General features: G+C 40.8%; 1 protein-coding gene across 2 annotated transcripts in view; it reads right to left on the reverse strand.

Annotated features, from left to right (window-relative positions):
- Window positions 1-21,792, reverse strand: part of GLIS1 (GLIS family zinc finger 1) — a 162,306-nt gene extending 140,514 nt beyond the window's left edge. Inside the window, exon 1 of one of the 2 annotated variants that reach the window (XM_056532126.1) lies at window positions 21,677-21,792. Coding sequence is in view for 1 of the 2 variants with exons in the window: in XM_056532124.1 (XP_056388099.1) it covers window positions 16,917-16,923 (7 nt within the window). In the remaining variant the exon portion in view is untranslated. Of the gene's footprint in view, window positions 1-16,916; window positions 17,044-21,676 lie in introns of those variants that run through there. The other variant, XM_056532124.1, reaches the window with a different exon arrangement.
- Between the last annotated feature and the right edge of the window lie 922 nt (window positions 21,793-22,714).

A 22,714-nucleotide genomic window follows, 5' to 3' on the forward strand; every position in this document is an offset into this window, starting at 1 on the left:
AGTGCAACTATCTGTGGCCTGTCAGATGCTTGTTAAAGGGGTACTCCGGTGGAAAACTTTTCTTTTTCTTTTTTTTAAATCAACTAGTGCCAGAAAGTTAAACAGATTTGTAAATTACGTCTATTAAAAAATCTTAATCCTTCCAGTACTTATTAGCTGCTGAATACTACAGAGGAAATTATTTTCTTTTTGGAACACAGAGCTCTCTGCTGACATCATGACCACAGTGCTCTCTGCTGACATCTCTGTCCATTTTAAGAACTGTCCAGAGTAGGAGAAAATCCCCATAGCAAACATATGCTGCTCTGGTCAGTTCCTAAAATGGACAGAGATGTCAGCAGAGAGCACTGTGTTCCAAAATAGAAAAGAATTTCCTCTGTAGTATTCAGCAGCTAATAAGTACTGGAAGGATTAAGCTTTTTTTTAATAGAAGTAATTTACAAATCTGTTTAACTTTCTGGCACCAGTTGATTAAAAAAAAAAAAAGTTTTCCACCGGAGTACCCCTTTAAGGACAGAACCAGTGGACGCTAGCTACATTGCAGGGGGGCTTTGCACAGCTTCCAACTACAAAGGCAATGTTTCCCAAACAGCAAAACTACAATTCCCAGCATGCCAGGATAGCCAAATGCAAAATTTTCAAACCATTTGTCACCTTTTTGGTAAGTTTTGACGCAAATTAAACTTTTATGGAAGTAGTGCAAGCAGTCACCCATTCTTCAGTAAATAGTAAATGTTCACAATCAAACATGTGGCGCACAGAATAATATAATAGGGAAATTGACAAATGGGTCCAAAAAAACATACATTTTCCCCCCCAATGTCTCTCACTCTGGAGGACCTGGTACATTTGTGCATCACACAGTCAGCTCATTGATTTCAATCAGAAATGTGTTATACTTCATTTATCCTGTGGAGGCGCTGCAAAGACATTGAGCAATTGCTACCAGATTTTTTCACAGATTAAAGGGGTACTCTGGTGGAAAAAAAAATTCAAATAAACTGGTGCCAACAAGTTATACAGATTTGTAAATGACTTCTATATAAAAATCACAATCCTTCCAGTACTTATCAGCTGCTGTATGCTCCAGAGGAAGTTGTGTAGTTCTTTCCAGTCTGACCACCGTGCTCTCTGCTGAAACCTCTGTCTGAGTCAGGAACTGTCCAGAGCAGGATAGGTTTGCTATGGGGATTTGTTCCTACTCTGGACAGTTCCTGACATGGACAGAGATGGCAGCAGAGAGCACTGTGGTCAGACAGAAAAGAACTACACAATTTCCTCTGGAGCATGCAGCAGCTAATAAGTACGGGAAGGATTAAGATTTTTAAATAGAAGTTTAAATATCTGTTTAACTTTCTGGTACCAGTTGATTTGAAAACAAAACATTTTTCACCGGAGTACCCCTTTAAAGCTGATTTCTGGGGGTCCGGTCCATGCAGCATGGCACCTTGAGTTCAGCTTTTTCTTAGGTGACCCAACAAAATGATATTTCCAAAGCAAAAATGATACCTTGCAGCTCCCTCTAACCTTTTTTTTCATAAAAAAAAATTCGCTGCTCCAATTTCTGTCACTTTATCTATTTTGGTGACCCATTCAGGGTACATACAGTAGTTATCTTTGGGTGACTGTTTTCTGTCTGTTTTTATAACATTATAAAATAGTAAAGGCCAGAATCTGGCTATGAATGGATATGAATATATTTTTCCATTAACAAACAGCATTCTAAAAGTGTTATTTAGAACTTACAGAGCGTGCTGTGGCTTTTTAACCCTTTAGGGACCAAACGAAACTTAGTCTCACGACGACAGGAATTGATTTCTTTTTGCCAGTCATAATTTTATTTATTTATTTTTGTAACATCTATGTATGCTGCTATAAAGGAGCCTTGTTTTTTTGCAGTTTACATGTTTTGCCTTTCCAATGTTGGAATTTTTAAAACCATGTGTGTCTAAAGGACGCATTTTCATAAACTTTAATATAACACATTATTCCTTTTTTAAGATAGGCAAATTTTGATACCTATTTAATAGCAGTATTTACAGATGTAGCCCTTAAGTAATGGGGCTCAGAATTGTTTCTACCTCGAATTGTGGATCTACAAGTGAAATCACAAGGAAAAGTTGGAGATAAACTTTTATATATATATATATATATATATATATATATATATATATATATATAAATAAATCATCAGAGATAAAGAAATGCGGAGCACTCACCCAAGCTTCTTCTGCAGTGGTAGTTTATTGCAAAACTTACAACATAGGGGTACACAAGTAGGGGAGCTGTGTAGGAGGACGCGGGCGTATCGTCTCGGTGACGGACCGTTGTGCGCTTCGTCAGACCGGGAATATCGGGATCACAGGAAGAGGTGTGCTTTAAAAGAGCGTCACATATATAACTTATAAAATTAGGTTAGTGCAAGTTAAAAGCAAACATCTTACCATCTTAGAGACAAGTCATATCAGGGCACCATATTCCTGTTTATCATTCATACCCAACGGGCCGGTGGCGTCCAGCCGGATAATCCACCTGGCCTCGTTTTTCAGTAATTGTTGGTGCTTGTTCAGACCACGCGCTGCATTTGTAATCTGTTCAATAGCGGCAAATTGCAATCCATCCGGATTGCTATTATGGTGATCTTTCATGTGGGTCATAAATCGTGGGGCTCCTGTTCCTGTTACCAGTGATCTTAGGTGTTCCCTAATCCTATGATATAACGGCCGGATTGTTTTGCCCACATAAAAATGACCACATGTGCAGACTATGCAGTAGACAACAAAGGTTGATTTACAATTTAAAAATTGTTTAACTTGAATATTATATCCTCCTAGTTGTAGGTTTTTAAACTTGCCATTGTATTTGCATTGTTTGCAATTCCCGCAAGTAAAATTTCCTATTGGTTTGGAATCTTTTAACCAATTAGTGGATTGTTTTTTCTGTTTTTTATTTCTGTTATATTGATCCTGAATCGTGATGTTTTTTTCTTTAAGTTATAATGGGTAATGTTTCATAAATTTTTGCTAAATCATTATCTTGTTGAATCATGTACCAGTTTTTATTTATGGATTTTTTTATTATATTGTTCATAGCTGTGTTTTTGAATGTGAACGTGAACCTTGGATTATTGTCCTGTTTTTTTCTATTCGAGAGCAAGGCTGCTCTAGGAATTTTGTTAACTTTTTAATGTGCAGCTTGAAGTATTTCTAGGGGGTAACCTCTTTTCAATAATCTTTTTTCTAATGCATCAGCTTGTTCTGCAAATTTATCCTCATTATTATTAATCCTTTTTAATCTGATAAGTTGACTTGTGGGGATTCCATTTTTTATGTGTGTGGGGTGGGATGAGGTATAATGTAAGATAGAGTTTTTAGAAGTTGGTTTTCTATGACCAGATGTAACTATATTATTATCAATTATTTCTATTTGAACATCAAGAAACTCTAGAGAGTTTTTACCAAACACCGACGTGAAATTCATGTTCATAGTGTTGGTCTCATTAAGGTACTGTATAAATTCTGTAAATCTAGCTTCATCACCTTCCCATACCACGAACACGTCATCCACAAAGCGTAGGAGGAATTTAATGTGATGGATAAAAGGGTTTGCAACTGTGTAGATGTAATTATATTCAAATATTGCTAAGTATATATTAGCGAATGAGCATGATACAGGTGTGCCCATGGCCGTGCCAAGGCACTGCCTGTACCATTGGTCATTATATTGGAAGCAGTTGTGTGATAGAATAAATGAAGTAGCCTATGTTATGAAATCTATGAGTGGTGGGGATTTATCTGAACTGGACAAGAACTGACGGAGAGCTTGCACCCCCGCATCCTGAGGGATGCGGGTGTATAAGCTCTTGAAGTCAATCGATGCCAGGGCGTACGCTTCTTGCCATTTAAAGCCATCAAGGGCTGATATCAAGTCTCCAGTATCCCTCAAATATGAGGGTATGTATGGGAGCAGAGGGGATATCAGCCAATCTATGTAGCTTGACAAAAAAGAAGTGGGTGATCCAATTCCAGCTATTATGGGGCGTCCTGAAGGCAGAGTGACGGCTTTGTGTATTTTAGGTACGATATGCCAATTTGGTTTTGATGGATTTTCAGGTAATAGTTGTTCTGCTGTTTTTTCAGTAATGGTATTGTTATTTACATAGAAGAGTACGGAGGTTGTCCATAATTTTTCTAGTTGGATCCTGCTTGAGTTTTTCATATACTTTTACATTACTCAACTGTTTCATTGATTCGGTTTCATAATCCTTTTTATACCAAATAAGGTAGGATATATTAGAGACTTGACGTCCTGATAGACAGCCCTGTGGAATAAATCCAGAGAGCTGCCTGGAGGAACTGGAGGGTTAAAGTGAGATGGATTGCCTCCCCGAAAGGGGACGTCTATCAATATTTCTCTATTCATTTACTCCTCCTCTGTCTCTGCCAGACTAGCTAAAGTTTGGACATTTTCCTCATCCTGGGCAGTATTACCAGAGATAACTCTAAACCCCAAGGGGCCAATTTTACATTGAGTTTACCCCTCTTTAGGTCATTTGGATTCTGGGAGTCTACCGCTTTTATTCATAATAGCAAAATGTTTAGTTAAGGACAACCTTCGTATGGCTTTCGCCATATCTTCTTCGAATAAGCAATAGTCAAAAGGTTCATGCAAACCAAAATTAAGTCCTTTATTTAATACTTTTAAGCAGTACTCTTTCAGGGGTACGTCAGTCAGATTAACCACAATGTTTTCATTTATTGTCTCCAGGTCACTGTCTTCCTTTTTATCGCTTTGCTTCTTCCTCCTCCTTCTGCCCCCCCTCCGGGTACGAGATCTAAAGGGGAGATCCGTGCTGTATTTTCTCCTTCCTTATTGGATGTCGTAGGTTCGTCAGATATGCTTGAATCCGATTCCGTAGTCAGTCACTTTTTTGGGGAATTTTTTTCTTATATTGATTACAATTTTTTTTTTTACGAGTGTAGGATGTTTTGTCTTGCTGATATTTATTATTCGTTTTTTCTTTATTCCAGGTGAATTCTTGATGGGATTCAAATCTGATTTATCCCTTAAAAACTTATCTCTTTTTATTTCTTTTATGGATAATTGCAGAGTTTACATTTTTTGATCCAGGTTCACAGTAAATTTCTTGTACACCGCTGCTGGTACTCTGGTGTGTAATTCACACTTCATTTTACAGAGTTGTTCAGTGACCATGTCATATTCACTTTTATTTTTCTCTATCACGAGTTGTTGTAATTTTAGTGAATGTTGAAGATGCTGTTCATTCCACATTTTAACAAAGTTTTCATCTTGTAGAAATTGTTGTCTGCATAGGCTTGCAGGGATTCAATAGTCCAAAATAAACGGGTTTCCCGTTCCGCTAAAGAATGGATTTTATGTTCCAGCGTTTTGGTGCTGAGGACCTGAATGGCGTCTTTTGTCTCACAAGATGTGAAATATAGCCCCCGCGTCTACTCTCCCCCTCCGTGACCGTACAGGTCTGATCTGTGTCCATAGTTTCCATGTCGATTCACAGGTGTTGGAATACACCTGATAAAAGTGTGCTCGTGAGTAATAAGGTAACAGTTCATACAATGTAGCAGAGTACTCGGCACCACTTTAAATTCCGGACTGGTAGCTGGAATTGGATCACCCACGTCTTTTTTGTCAAGCTACATAGATTGGCTGATATACCCTCTGCTCTCATACATACCCTTATATTTGAGGGATACTGGAGACTTGATATCATCCCTTGATAGCTTTGAATGGCAAGAAGGGTACACCCTGGCATCGATTGACGTCGAGAGCTTATACACCCGCATCCCTCAGGATGCGGGGGTGCAAGCTCTCCGTCAGTTCTTGTCCAGTTCAGATAAATCCCCACCACTCATAGATTTCATAACAGAGGCTACTTCATTTATTCTATCAAACAACTGCTTCCAATATAATGACCAATGGTACAGGCAGTGCCTTGGCACGGCCATGGGAACACCTGTATCATGCTCATTCGCTAATATATACTTAGCAATATTTGAATATAATTACATCTACACAGTTGCAAACCCTTTTATCCATCACATTAAATTCCTCCTACGCTTTGTGGATGACGTGTTTGTGGTATGGGAAGGTGATGAAGCTAAATTTACAGAATTTATACAGTACCTTAATGATACCAACACCATGAACATGAATTTCACGTCGGTGTTTGGTAAAAACTCTCTAGAGTTTCTTGATGTTCAAATAGAAATAATTGATAATAATTAGTTACATCTGGTCATAGAAAACCAACTTCTAAAAACTCTATCTTACATTATACCTCATCCCACCCCACACACATAAAAAATGGAATCCCCACAAGTCAACTTATCAGATTAAAAAGGATTAATAATAATGAGGATAAATTTGCCGAACAAGCTGATGCATTAGAAAAAAGATCATTGAAAAGAGGTTACCCCCTAGAAATACTTCAAGCTGCACGTTTAAAAGTTAACAAAATTCCTAGAGCAGCCTTGCTCTCAAATAGAAAAAGACAGGACAATAATCCAAGGTTCACGTTCACATTCAAAAACACAGCTATGAACAATATAATACAAAAATCCATAAATAAAAACTGGTACATGATTCAACAAGATAATGATTTAGCAAAAATTAATGAAAAATTACCCATTATAACTTACAGAAAAAACATCACGATTCAGGATCAATATAACAGAAATAAAAAACAGAAAAAACAATCCACTAATTGGTTAAAAGATTCCAAACCAATAGGAAATTTTCCTTGCGGGAATTGCAAACAATGCAAATACAATGGCAAGTTTAAAAACCTACAACTAGGAGGATATAATATTCAAATTAAACAATTTTTAAATTGTAAATCAACCTTTGTTGTCTACTGCATAGTCTGCACATGTGGTCATTTTTATGTGGGCAAAACAATCCGGCCGTTATATCATAGGATTAGGGAACACCTAAGATCACTGGTAACAGGAACAGGAGCCCCACGATTTATGACCCACATGAAAGATCACCATAATAGCAATCCGGATGGATTGCGATTTGCCGCTATTGAACAGGTTACAAATGCAGCGCGTGGTCTGAACAAGCACCAACAATTACTGAAAAACGAGGCCAGGTGGATTATCCGGCTGGACGCCACCGGCCCGTTGGGTATGAATGATAAACAGGAATATGGTGCCCTGATATGACTTGTTATATGTAATGCAGGTCTCTAAGATGATAAGATGTTTGCTTTTAACTTGCACTAACCTAATTTTATAAGTTATATATGTAACGGTGTTTCATCCAATAGCGCACAGGTTACCTGTAGCGTCACAACACCTACCTCTTTTAAAGCACACCTCTTCCTGTGATCCCGATATTCCCGGTCTGACGAAGCGCACAACGGTCCGTCACCGAGACGATACCCCCGCGTCCTCCTACACAGCTCCCCTACCTGTGTACCCCTATGTAGTAAGTTTTGCACTAAACTACCACTGCAGAAGAAGCTTGGGTGAGTGCTCCGCATTTCTTTATCTCTGATGATACATTGTGATTTGCTATACTCCCATCGTGCAAGCACCACATATACAGCTCTCACAGCAGTTAAAGGGGACGTACACACTTTCAAGCCATTTACCAGTCCGGAATTTAAAGTGGTGCCGAGTACTCTGCTTATCTGCTGCTATATATATAACTGTTTATTTGGAAGTAAACTCTTATTGTGCAAAGTTTCTTTCCATTTCCTAGAATGTTAACCTCTGCTGTATATTGAGGTGAAGCCAAACTAACTTCACCTCCAATAGATGGAGTCACAGCGTCTTGACAGATAAGATCACAAGAATCTTAAAGGGGTACTCCGGCCCTAAGACATCTTATCCCCTATACAAAGGATAGGGGATAAGATGTCTGACCACAGGGGTCCCGGCGCTGGGGACCCCCGCAATCTTGCATTCGGCACCCACCTCTTTGAGCTTCAAGCCGCGCTGCTAGCTCACAAACTGCTGGGTGCCGACCATGGGGCCGGAGTATCGTGATGTCACAACTCCACCCCCGCTATGCAAGTCTATGGGAGAGGGCGTGACGGCGGACATGCATTCCATAAAGTTGTGAATGTCACACTGTGTGCGACATTCACAACTTTATGGAATACATTTTTCTTTTTTTCACCTTTATATGGATTTGTGTGCTGCGGATTTATCCTATTTTTCTGCATTTATATGGACCCTTGACCACGGTCTGGTTCTGCGTGCACCTACAATTTTGATTCTACAAGGGTGCTGTTTTCCTGTATTTTGTTGTAGATAGATATGAAATAGATAGATAGATAGATATGAGATAGATATGAGATAGATAGATAGATATGAGATAGATATGAGATAGATAGATATGAGATAGATAGAAAGAGATGAGATAGATACATATATAGATATGAGATAGATAGATAGGAGATAGATAGATAGGAGATAGATAGATAGATAGGAGATAGATAGATAGGAGATAGATAGATAGGAGATAGATAGATAGGAGATAGATAGATAGGAGATAGATAGATAGGAGATAGATAGATAGGAGATAGATAGATAGGAGATAGATAGATAGGAGATAGATAGGAGATAGATAGAACGAGATGATATGGATATAAGATAGATAGATATGAATTAGATAGATAGATATGAGATAGATAGATATGAGATAGATATATAGATAGATAATAGATAGATAGATAGATATGAGATAGAAGATATGAGATAGATAGATATGAGATAGATAGATAGATATGAGATAGATATGAGATAGATAGATAGATATGAGAAAGATAGATATGAGAAAGATAGATAGATATGAGAGATAGATAGATAGATAGATAGATAGATATGAGATAGATAGATAGATGTATCTAAACTGATGCACACATAGATAAATGATAGATAGATTAATATTGATGGTAAAAAAATCTGCAGTTTCAGAGATAATACATCATCTTTGACTCAAAAAAAAAGGAAGAAATAAAAGCCGATTAAAGAATAAGATTTTATTATGGGCCCCTGGGAAGAATTGTAGTCTGTCCAGTAATTGTTCTGTGATCCAGAACATGTGATAACCCAGCACCGTCAATGCCGGATTATTGCATTATAATGGTTGTAAATCTCCATTGTGAGATATTGCTTTACTTCGTACTAAAAGGGAAAGTGATCTGAAGTAATGTCCCCATTCCAGCAGGACCCCCGAGTGACAACCTAGCACACAAAGGAAGCAGATGGGGGGACTCTGCACACAGATTACTGAGCGGAGCGACTCTCCGGAGACTGACGGAACCAATGACCTCATATTGTCAATAAACAGTTTTTATATTAAAACAAACCGCGCTCTCTGTGTCTCCGCAGCCTCGCACTGCATTAAAAGGCATCATGTCAGGCGAGAAATGTGGATTCCCATCTGCTATAATATGTCACAAAGCCTCAAATCTGCAAGTTATTTATACATCAACCTCGCTCTATAGCAATGTTTCCTAACCAGGGTGCCTCCAGCTGTTGCCTTTGGCTGTCCAGGGATGCTGGGAGTTATAGTTTTGCAACAGCTGCAGGCACCCTGGTTGGGAAACACTGCTCTATAGATTAACCTTCATATTTCCTGGGAGCAACTGGAAACAATAAAAAACATAAAATGGCCATCACATCAAACCACATAATAAGACGACGGCAATAACATGTCCAATATTATAAATGGTTGTCATCACATAGGGGGAGATTTATCAAAACCTGTGCAGAGGAAGAGTGGTGCAGTTGCCCATAGCAACCAATCAGAGGCCTGTGGAAAATGAAAGAAGCAATCTGATTGGTTGCTATGGGCAACTGCACCACTCTTCCTCTGCACAGGTTTTGATAAATCTCCCTCATAATGTATATGTGGGGACAGGACATATATAATCACAATAAGCCCCCTATAACTATGGAGAATATGAATTATTTATCAAAACAATGGAGAAGTGGAGTTACTGCCCATTACAACCAGTCCTATTCCAGACATGATTTTTCAAAGGCCCTTTGAAAAATCAAAGCAGCGGTTGCATTGGTTGCTATGGGCAACTGATCTGCTTTCCAAACTGTCCACTGATTGGTTGACAGGTTTTTGTTTAGACACCCAAGTTGCATTGGTTGCAATGGCCCAAGTGTCATTGGTTGCTATGGCCCAAGATGCATTGGTTGCTATGAACAACTGCTATCTAAACTGGAATTGGAAATCTAAGCTGATCCATGACAGTTTTTTGTCAATCTCTGTAACCTCTTTAAAGGGTTACTCCAGGGAACTGAACCTTTTTAGACACATCCCATATCCACAAGATTGAAGATAAGGTCTGATCACAGGGGTCCGACCGCTGGAACCCCCCGCGATCTCCTGTATTGGCCCTGGATTACTTTCTCAGAGCAGAGTTACCCCCACCATCCAGTGCAAGTGATGGCCCGCTTAGCCAATTACCAGCCACAGTGATATCCCGCCTTAACCGGTGATTGGCTGAGCGGACTGTCACTTGCGTCCGTCCAGGGCATGGCGGAGTGCCCAAAAAAGACTGTTTTTCCATTATAGTCTATCTCTGGGTCAGTTCCATTCCTTGTTTTTAATTCTATGGGGTAACTTTGAAATGGGTGGATATTCTGCAGGTTTTTCCGTAGGGGAAAGTCAGCAGCAGATTTTGTTGCTACCCATTGACTTTAATGGGGTCTGCTTGAGACTTTCCACTTTGGAAAACCAGCAGAAAATTCACACCCCTTAGGGCTCGTTCACACAAGCGGATTTCTTATCAAACCTGCAGCAGATCTTCTGCTGCAAGTTTGAAAAGGGTCGGGGCCTCGTGCGCTATCCGCAGCGGATTTTCGCCAGCAGAATCTCCGCTGTTGAAAATCCGCCGCAGACCCCATTAAAGTCTATAGGGTCTGCAGTGGACCTTCAACAGCGGTGATTCCGCTGGTGAAAATCTGCTGCGGATAGCGCACGGAGGACCCGCCCCTTTTAAAAAGTGTGAACGAGCAGATTTATCTGCGGGTTTCCAGCTGCGTGTTTGGAAGCAGCTGGGCTCTCCACGGCTGTCCGCAGTAGATTTTCACCTGTGAAATTTCCCATGCGGAAAATCACCGCAAGCCCCATTGAAGTCAATAGAGTCTGCGGAGTATTTTCCGCAGCGGAAATACCGAAACAAATAAATCCGCTTGTGTCAACGAGCCCTTAGTTTAAGGTTACAAGTGCCGTATTTTGCTGCGAATTTGCTGGAGCTGATTTTGCTAACTATTGAGTTCAATGGGTTGGAAAATACGCAGCAAAATACAGCACGGTCATCCTACCCTTAGGCTACGTTTACGCAGCATATTTTAAAGCTTAAAAATTACACTTTTTGTTTACGGATGTTCCGGTAGTTTCAGTTTTCTGCTTGCAATTTAAGTATTTTGAAGAATTAAGGCCATGTTCACAATAGTGTTCAAATCTAAAACATGCACTGATTTTTATGGCTGGAATAATTAGGACTGTAAAATGAAACTACATGTGAACTGACAGACATTTTCCTATTACATTTATTTCAGTTCATTAGAAGGAAAAACTGATGTAAAATGGCATAAGAAAATACTCTTGAAGAAATGACACGTGAATATGGCCTAATAATGTTTTATTACGGGAACTGTCTAGGACAATACCTCTCGGTTGGGGTCTCAAACGTGTTCAGTTTCTTAATCTGGCTTTTCACACTCTTTGCTTTTGTTCATGAAAGTTGATCGTGGCATCTAAAAATGCTAATTATTGGTGCAGGAGGGTATGGGTTCACCTCAGGGGCTCGATCAGCTGACATTACCTGTCTCCATTCCATCCAATCGCCCCTCTGCTTTAGTACTGGAGAAGCAGAGTGGCAATAACAGTGATCAATGCTACGCAGAGCACCGAAAAGTGTGGCTTATACAGGTGAAACTCTACAGCACCTAATGTGGGGGAACTGTACTGCACCTAATGTGGGGAACTATATTGCGCCTAATGTGGAAAACTATACTGCACTTAACGTGGGATGAACTGTACTGCACCTAATGTGGGATGAACTGTACTGCACCTAATGTGGGATGAACTGTACTGCACCTAATGTGGATAACTATACTGCACCTAATGTGGGGAACTATACTGCACCTAATGTGGGGGCACTATACTGCACCTAATGTGGGGGAACTATACTGCACCTAATGTGGGGAACTATACTGCACCTAATGTGGATAACTATACTGCACCTAATGTGGGGAACTATACTGCACCTAATGTGGGGGAACTATACTGCACCTAATGTGGGGGAACTATACTGCACCTAATGTGGGGGAACTATACTGCACCTAATGTGGGGAACTATACTGCACCTAATGTGGGGAACTATACTGCACCTAATGTGGGGGAACTATACTGCACCTAATGTGGGGAACTATACTGCACCTAATGTGGGGAAATATACTGCACCTAATGTGGGGAACTATACTGCACCTAATGTGGGGGGCTATACTGCACCTAATGGGGGGGAACTATACTGCACCTAATGGGGGGGAACTATACTGCACCTAATGGGGGGGAACTATACTGCACCTAATGGGGGGGAACTATACTGAACCTAATGTGGGGGAACTGTCGGGGGGGGGCATCATTATGAAGTGCTCCGGGCAGCCTTAATCTGGCCCTCCCAAAATCTCCTGGCAGACGGATGTGTTGACCCTGGACTTAAAGGGGCACTCTGGTGGAAAACTTTTTTTTTTTTAATGAACTGGTGCCAGAAAGTTAGGGTACGTTCACACGCATGGATTTATATGCAGGTTTCCCTCTGCGAATTTGAAAGGGGGAGGGCTCTTCTCAGCAGATTTTCTGTGGCGGAATTTCCACTGCGTAAAATCCGCCGCAGACCCTACTGACTTAAATGGGTCTTGCTGCGGATTTTCCGCAGCGTAAATCCACCATGGAAAATCTGCTGCGGACTACCGAGAAGAGCCCACCCCCTTTCAAATATACACAAAAAAGTCCGCCCTTGTGAACGTACCCTTAAACAGATTTGCAAATTACGTCTATTTAAAAATCTTAAACCTTCCAGTACTTATTAGCAGCTGTATGCTACAGAGGAAATTCTTTTCTTTTTGAATTTCTTTTTTGTCTTGTCCACAGTACTCTCTGCCGACACCTCTGTCCATGTCAGGAACTGTCCAGAGCAGCATAGGTTTGCTATGGGGATTATCTCCTGCTCTGGACAGTTCCTGATACGGGCATCAGGTGTCAGCAGAGAGCCCTATGGACAAGGCAAAAAAAAAAATCAAAAAGAAGAGAATTTTCTCGGTAGCATACAGCTGCTAATAAGTACTGGAAGGACAAATACTTTTTAATAGAAGTAATTTTGAAAAATGTTTAGCTTTCTGGCACCAGTTGATTTAAAAAAATATATTTTCCACCGGAGTACCCCTTTAATGAAGCACAGTGGACCAACACCAGCAGATGAAATCATAGTAATTGGGGGGAGATTTGGGGTTTTCATGAGCTGAAGCCATAATCATCACAATTATGACAAATCACGGCTTAGACTATCTTGCTTTGCATGCAATGAGTCTCTCATATATTAGTTTAACCCTTAAAGTTGCATTACCGAAAGAAATGAACTTTGCACGATATTCTAATTTTTCGAGTTTCACCTGTAATAGCCCCCACAGACTTAAAAAGAGTAATGAAAAAAAATGTATTAGTAAATGTGAGTAAGCCCCTCCGCTAATTAGAGTTGGAATCGCCCCCATTTTTCCACATAAAATAATGTAAACAAAAATAAAACAGATGTGGTATCACTGCGTGTGAAAATGTCGAAAATAATGAAACATGTTAATAAAGCATAGTGAATGGCGTAAATCTAAAAAAAAAAAAATGCCAAATTGGAGATTTTTGTTCATACACTACAAAAAAAAAAAAATTAACCCCTTAACGACGCAGGACGTATATTTACGTCCTGCGCCGGCTCCCTCGATATGAAGCGGGATCGCGCCGCAATCCCGCATCATATCGCGTCAGTCCCTACGCTCATCAACGGCCGGGACCCGCGGCTAATACCACACATCGCCGATCGCAGCGATGTGCGGTATTAACCCTTTAGAAGCGGCGGTCAGAGCTGACCGCCGCTTCTAAAGTGAAAGTGACCCGGCTGCTCAGTCGGGCTGTTCGGGACCGCCGCTGTGAAATCGCGGCGTCCCGAACAGCTTGCAGGACACCGGGAGGGCCCTTACCTGCCTCCTCGGTGTCCGATCGGCGAATGACTGCTCCGTGCCTGAGATCCAGGCAGGAGCAGTCAAGCGCCGATAACACTGATCACAGGCGTGTTAATACACACCAGTGATCAGCATAGGAGATCAGTGTGAGCAGTGTTATAGGTCCCTATGGGACCTATAACTGCAAAAAAAAAGTAAAAAAAAAGTGTTAATAAAGGTCATTTAACCCCTTCCCTAATAAAAGTTTGAATCACCCCCCTTTTCCCATAAAAAAACTAAAACAGTGTAAAAATAAAAATAAATAAACATATGTGGTATCGCCGCGTGCGTAAATGTCCGAACTATAAAAAGATATCATTAATTAAACCGCACGGTCAATGGCGTACGCGCAAAAAAATTCCAAAGTCAAAAAAAGCAAATTTTTGGTCACTTTTTATACCATTAAAAAATGAATAAAAAGTGATCAAAAAGTCCGATCAAAACAAAAATCATACCGATAAAAACTTCAGATCACGGCGCAAAAAATGAGTCCTCATACCGCCCTGTACGTGGAAAAATAAAAAAAGTTATAGGGTCAGAAGAGGAAATTTTGAAACGTATAAATTTTCCTGCATGTAGTTATGATTTTTTCCAGAAGTGCGACAAAATCAAACCTATATAAGTAGGGAATCATTTTAATCGTATGGACCTACAGAATAATAAGGTGTCATTTTTACCAAAATATGCACTGCGTAGAAATGGAAGCCCCCAAAAGTTACAAAATGGCGTTTTTTCTTCGATTTTGTCGCACAATTATTTTTTTTTCCGTTCGCCGTGCATTTTTGGGTAAAATGACTGATGTCACTGCAAAGTAGAATTGGTGACGCAAAAAATAAGCCATAATATGGATATTTAGGTGGAAAATTGAAAGGGTTATGATTTTTAAAAGGTAAGGAGGAAAAAACGAAAGTGCAAAAACTGAAAAATCCTGAGTCCTTAAGGGGTTAAAAGTAGAGATGAGCGAACTTACAGTAAATTCGATTCGTCACGAACTTCTCGGCTCGGCAGTTGATGACTTATCCTGCGTAAATGAGTTCAGCTTTCCGGTGCTCCGGTGGGCTGGAAAAGGTGGATACATTCCTAGGAAAGAGTCTCCTAGGACTGTATCCACCTTTTCCAGCCCACGGGAGCACCTGAAAGCTGAACTCATTTATGCAGGAAAAATCATCAACTGCCGAGCCGAGAAGTTCGTGACGAATCGAATTTACTGTAAGTTCGCTCATCTCTAATTAAAAGTGATAACTAAAAGTCTGATCAAGACAAATATGATCTTTATACATCCCTGGTATATTGGGTGAAAAAAAAAAAAAGAATTATAGGGGTCAGAAAATGACAATTTTAAGTATACTAATTTTCTTTAAAAAAGTTTTAATTTTTAGTAGAAAAATAAAACAAAACCTAAATAAAATTTGGTACGTTGTAATCATATTGCTATACAGAATAAATCAGTTTAACCGTAAACCCTCTATCATCTTGGGCCTTTAGGCATTGCCGTAGTGGTTAGTCTTCCCCAGGTGTATAGCCCATCACAACGGATATGCATGGTAATCACATTAATAACCAATACATTTTTTAACATTCATTGGGGGGAACAGAGAAGTGTTTGGAGGGGCTGTCCACATTAAAATAGTCACATACTACATCAGTGTTTCCCAACCAGGGTGCCTCCAGCTGTTGCAAAACTACATCTCCCAGCATGCCCGGACAGGCTTCGGCTGTCCGGGCATGCTGGGAGATGTAGTTTTGCAACAGCTGGAGGCACCCTAGTTGGGAAACACTGTACTACATACTGTGTAGAGATGAGCGAACTTACAGTAAATTCGATTCGTCACAAACTTCTCGGCTCGGCGGTTGATGACTTATCCTGCATAAATTAGTTCAGCTTTCAGGTGCTCCCGTGGGCTGGAAAAGGTGGATACAGTCCTAGGAGACTCTTTCCTAGGAATGTATCCACCTTTTCCAGCCCACCGGAGCACCGGAAAGCTGAACTAATTTATGCAGGATAAGTCATCAACTGCCGAGTTGAGAAGTTCGTGACGAATTGAATTTACTGTAAGTTCGCTCATCTCTAATACAGTGCACTATTATACAGCGACTTATGCCGAATGACAACATCAGCTCCACTATGTATATATAGATATAGATATATATATATATATATATATATAACTCTTATTTACCCGTTCACAATGACTTCGTAAGATATCGCAGCACTTGACGGCACTTGTAAATTAGGAAAATTTTACAGATTTTTTACACCAAATTAGCAAAAAAAAAAGAAAAAATACCAAACCTATAAATTTGGCGCAGGCATTATTTTATATTATTAAATTAATTAATTTATTATTATTATGTTACATATTAGACTGTAATAGCTGAAACAAGAATTTTTTGCATTGTAAATAATTTGTCCCAATTTAACTTTAGTTTGCGGGTTAAAACCTAGTTTTACATTAGCGAAAAATCTCATTGCAAAATATAATTTCAGCCCTACCACATGTGGCGTACACATACTACAGAAGACTCGGGCTTTGTCATTTAGCCCATCGTGTTTTCTGTGGATTTTACATAGGACTGCAGGCAAATCTACTACTACATCTGCAAAAGATCCCAGTGGTTCTGACTTACCCTTCATCCTGCTGGAGTGATCCCGAAATATAGTGCTACTGGTCCTGCGATAATGTCGCCCCTAGAGACCCATGTCTCGTAAGAGTTACACCCCCCGTGCCAGGGTAGAAGACACAGTAAATAGGGAGAGAGAAGGGTCTTCGGATGGAGGAATGACTGAAGGAGGTCTCATCATCAGCAGAATGCTGCACACACCCCTCCATCCACAGCACACACCCAAATAGGACGCTGCACCCCAGTACAGTGCTGAAGCAAAAAGTTCTGTAATGTTTTTTGTTTTATGTAATTTAATATAAATAGAGTCTATGGTCTTGACCTAAAATAATCTACATAGAGTCGTCCCATTATATGGGGTCTACATTTGGATGTGCATATGTATATGAACACATAGGATGTGCTGGTTTGGAATCAGGAAATTAACTATTGTTTAAATAAACTTTTTTTGGTTATATATTATATATATATATATATATATATATATATATATATATATATATATATATATGTATTATATATATATATATATATATATATACATACAAATAAAAGCAGCACATCAAGCAATAATAAATATAGATAGATTCGGGGTGCTTGCATAGTTGGAGCCTGGGTCCACCGGTTCCTTAATCCAAATACAAAAAATAGGATGCAGCACACCACAAATTGCAATCAGGAGTGTTGGTTTATTCCATAACGTGCATAGGACAATGTTTCGCCAGCCTCACGCTGGCTTTCTCAAGGACTTGAGAAAGCCAGCGTGAGGCTGGCGAAACGTTGTCCTCTGCATCCGGTGATCCGGTAATTTTACAGGAATTTAACAGAGAGAAAAAAAATAGTGCTTGCACTATTTCTTTCTCCGCTCACTCCCGTCCTTCTTGCAGGTTTGCCGATGGAACACCGAATAGCGGAGTCCGACGGCAATGTGAACGAGGCCTTACTGATATATTTCCTGGAGATAAAACAACTACTAGTTGCAAAAATGTATAACAACTATTCTGTAACAGTAAATACAGGAGGCTCAACGCATTTTAGTGTATGTTCACACAGGCAAAAAAAAATATGAAAAATGCCCAAAGAAGGCACAGTTTCAAACTCCCATTGCCCATAGCAACCAATCAGAGCACTTCTTTCATTTTTTTTAAAAGGCCTCTGAAAAATGACAGCAGCAATCTGATTGGTTGCTATGGGCAACTGGTCAACTTTTCCTCAGCACAGGTCTTCATAAATCTCCCACATAGTGAACTCAATGGGAGCTTGAAAAGCCACATGAAAAAACACCTCAAAAGAAACACTGAAATCAGCTATAAAATTCTATCAGCTAGAACCGCCTGCCTTATATTGTGTACTAAGCCCTTATATAGCCCTATATGCAGCAAACAGCGTCCTGCTTGTATACATTGCTATTATAACCATCATCAAAGGAGACCTCCAGCTAAAATTTACTTATTCCCCCCCCCTTCCACGATCTCCCGGATGGGACCCCGGCTCTCAGTGAGGAGCGCGTGTTGTCTACTAGTAACGACACACCCTCCATTCATTTCAATGGGGGCACCGATAATGCCTTGAGTGGTGGACTTGGGCCTTTTCGGCACACCCATAGAACTGAAAAGAGCAAGCGCCAGGTCCCGTTCTGGAGATCGCGGCGGGGGTGGGTTCCAGGCATCGGACCCTAACCGGGATCAGATACTCCTGTGGATAGGGAATAAGTTAGTTTTTGTTGGATTTCTCCTTTAACTTTTTCGAGCTACAGTATAGTCCAGTGTTTTCCAACCAGGGTGCCTCCAGCTGTATCAAAACTACAACTCCCAGCATGCCCGGACAGCCTTTGGCTGTCCGGGCATGCTGGGAGTTGTAGTTTTGCAACAGCCGGAGACACCCTGCTTGGGAAACACTCATATAGTAGCTTCCCACACAAGCCATTTGGCTACCCATGACCCAAATCAGCACTTGTCATAGTTGCTCATATCCCTACGCTTGCTTATATATAGTCCTTACATCCCGACCATATATCCCACCCTCATGTCCCGACCTCACATCCCAACCTCACTATATATTAAGTTGACATATAAGTAACATGTGACCAAGTTACATCGATATATCTCCAGCCATTTGGAAGTGATGCTGGAACATATATACATACAGTATACACACATATATATGTGGTAGCCCTTGGGGGGTGTATGGTAGGGATGGTATAATGTTGGTATATGAGGGGTTAATATTAACCCAGTCACTCGTGACGCCAGGGTGAGGGCTGGTATGCTGAATCTATGTTCCGGCCTATCGCCGCCCTTCCCAGAAGCGATAGGTGCATTGAAATGAGTGAAGATCCACAAGCAGATTTAACTTGAACTTGAATAACTTTACTGCAGTGCTTGCAATATCCAATGCGTAGTAACAGTCTCATATAACAGTTCTTAGGTTGCTTAGCGACTGGCAGAAGTTGCGGACCTTGCATTAACTTATAGTCTCTGAATTAAGGGAATGATGTGCAGATCCGTCCGGATTTAGGGGAAATATTGGGTCCGGTGATACTGCAGAGTGCTTAGGGGATGACACACTCTATAATTTAGATCATTCGGCCGTTGCCGCAAGGCTCAGGCCTAACTCACTGTGACCACTGCTATACAGGTCTTGCTTGCTTGCTATCCCAGGAACAAGAGAGAGATAAGATGGCCACCGCTCCCTTATATGGGCAGGGGGTGTGGTGAATCTGATCGGTCCGAATGTCTGCCATTCACTTTACATGGTGTGATGGGATTGCTTCCATCACAGGATCTATATACATTATAAAACCAGAATGAGGCTAGAGATACCAAAGTGAGGCCTGGAACGCATCACATGACCCGAAGGCCCTGCGACACCATGGAAACAAGTAATTAACCATTTATATACAGAAATAATACTATCTACATTATTCTATGGACAAATTAGAAATCTATATACTACAATAGAGGCGACTAGGGGCGGACTGACCAACAGAGATTACTAAGTCCTAGGGACTCTGGCTACAGGGACCCATAGATAAATAAGTACCGCATGAAATGCGGTACTGGGACACCACATATATATATATATATATATATATATATATATATATATATATATATATATATATATATATATATACACACATACAGTGGCCCCTCAACATATGATATTAATTGGTTCCAGGAGAACCATCATATGTTGAAACCATCATATGTCGAGTACATATGTCTATGTAAAAATGGTAATTGGTTCTGGGGCCTCGGAACCATTGTATGTTGAATACATATCTCTATGGGAAACTGCTAATTGGTTCTGGGAAGACCATTGTATGTGGAGTGTATGGGGAGTGTTTAACAAACCAGGGTGCCTCCAGCTGTTGCACAACTACAACTCCCAGCATGCATGTACAGCCATTGACTGTCTGGGCATGCTGGGAGTTATAGTTTTGCAACAGCTGGAGGCACACTGATAGGGAAACATTGATGTATGGGGTGTATAGTGTGTATATGTATTGTATGTGATGTGTGACATCGCATACAGTACTGTACAGTTCTTTAAATACCTTCAGGGGGGACAGAATGTCCTCCATTACCATCCTGCCGACTACAGCTCTATAGGAAAGGAAGGGGAGGGCAGCCAGCAGCTCATTGGATGCCTGCAGCAAGATGCTGCAGGCTATTGGCTATGGCTGCACTGGGGGGCGGGGCTTACAAGGAGCTCACAGTGGAAGCCTGCGTGAGTTAGCAGGACAGCATGTGAGCAACAGGAGGCAGAACAGGGCACACGGGGCACATTAAACAACTATCTGTCAGTTGCTGAAGTTGTCAGCGCTGTCAGATAGCTGTTTGTACGATGGCCCCGACACACAGCAGCATCATATGTCGATGCTGCCTTCAACATACGATGGGCTCTGAGAGGCCATCATATGTTGAAATGATCATATGTCAGGGCCATCATAAGTCGGGGGGGGTCACTGTATATGTATGTATGTATGTATGTGTGTATATATATATATATATATATATATATATATATAATATATGGCTCAAGTCCTGCAGGATCGCATGGGAACTGAGTTCCTGCACTTTTTCCACAGCAGGAACTTGGTGCCCATTAGCAGGACCAGCCCTTCAGTGAAAGTCTAGCGTAAGTTCCCACACTTTTTTTTCCCCAGTACACGGCCCCTATATGTGTGTGTATTTAATATATTTATATATATATATATATATATATATATATATATATATATATATATATATATATATATATATATATATATATAAATAAAACTGCTCATACAATTTTCAGGTAAAGGTCACATATATGGGGGAGGTTTATCAAGACCTGTGCAGAGGAAAAGTTGCTGAGTTGCCCATAGCAACCAATCAGATCGCTTCTTTCATTTTTCACAGGCCTATTCAAAAATGAAAGAAGCAATCTGATTGGTTGCTATGGGCAACTCAGCAACTTTTCCTCTGGAGAGGTTTTGATAAATCTCCCCCTATAATGTTCAGAAAGTCCGTCGCCATGTTCAGTTCTTTCACAATACGTCTTCTTGTCCAGTGGCCTCCAAAGTGTGGAACCTCCAGATGTTGCAAAACTACAACTCCCAGAATGCCCGGACAGCCGTTGGCTGTCCGGGCATTCTGGGAGTTGTAGTTTTGCAACATCTGGAGGTTCTACACTTTGGAGGCCACTGTTCTAGTCCCATAGTCGCATGATAATATCACAAGAGCATATAAAAAATATTTTAAAAAAAGACATCCTACCTTTCCATACAAACGCTTGTCCCAGTCATCTCACTATTTCACTGAAGGTTCATCCTCCTCTTACTCCATCCCTTCTTACATCTCAGTTCCTCGTGCTACATTCCCTTGTGAGTGCGCTGTCCCTCTTTTAAGCACCCTGTGTCATGTTACTGAGAACAATGCCAGCAGTATACCTGCGCCCCCTAGTAGTCATTATGTAGCACTGCAGGACAGCAGTTTAACACTAGATATTCTAGCGATGGCCAAGATTCATTGCACTTCCCTTGCTGCTAATACAATGCTATACACCAGTGTATCTAACCTGTGGCTCTTCAGCTGCTACAAAACTACAACTCCCATCGTGCATTGCTGTCCAAAGGCTGTAGACCATTACTGATCATCATAAATCGGCACGCATACAGTGAGGTTTTGCACGGAGCCCCCAACAGAGGGAGATAATTTTATGATTTTTTAGTAGAGATGAGCGAACTTACAGTAAATTCGATTCGTCACGAACTTCTCGGCTCGGCAGTTGATGACGTATCCTGCGTAAATTAGTTCAGCCTTCAGGTGCTCCGGTGGGCTGGAAAAGGTGGATACAGTCCTAGGAAAGAGTCTCCTAGGACTGTATCCACCTTTTCCAGCCCACGGGAGCACCTGAAAGCTGAACTAATTTACGCAGGAAGTCATCAACTGCCGAGCCGAGAAGTTCGTGACGAATCGAATTTACTGTAAGTTCGCTCATCTCTAATTTTTAGGTTTCTTCCATTTGTAAATAATCACACCAACTTGGTGATGATCTTGTAGCCCAATCCGGCCATGTTTAGGTCTACAGTTTTGTCTTCGACATCCTTGGACAGCAATTTGGTCTTGGCCATGGTGGAGAGCCTGGAATCTGACTAATTGCTTATGTGGACAGGTGTCTTTTATACAAGCTGAGATTAGGAGCACTCCCTTTAGCTCCTAGAGGATGTGGAATGTCCCTGTATGCACTGGCTGTCTGGAATATGGCGCCTCAAGACGTACAGGACTATGAAGTGGATTATAGAGCACAGGTCT

Source organism: Hyla sarda, chromosome 7 (genome assembly GCF_029499605.1).
Source record: "Hyla sarda isolate aHylSar1 chromosome 7, aHylSar1.hap1, whole genome shotgun sequence".
Classification (NCBI taxonomy): Eukaryota; Metazoa; Chordata; class Amphibia; order Anura; family Hylidae; genus Hyla; species Hyla sarda.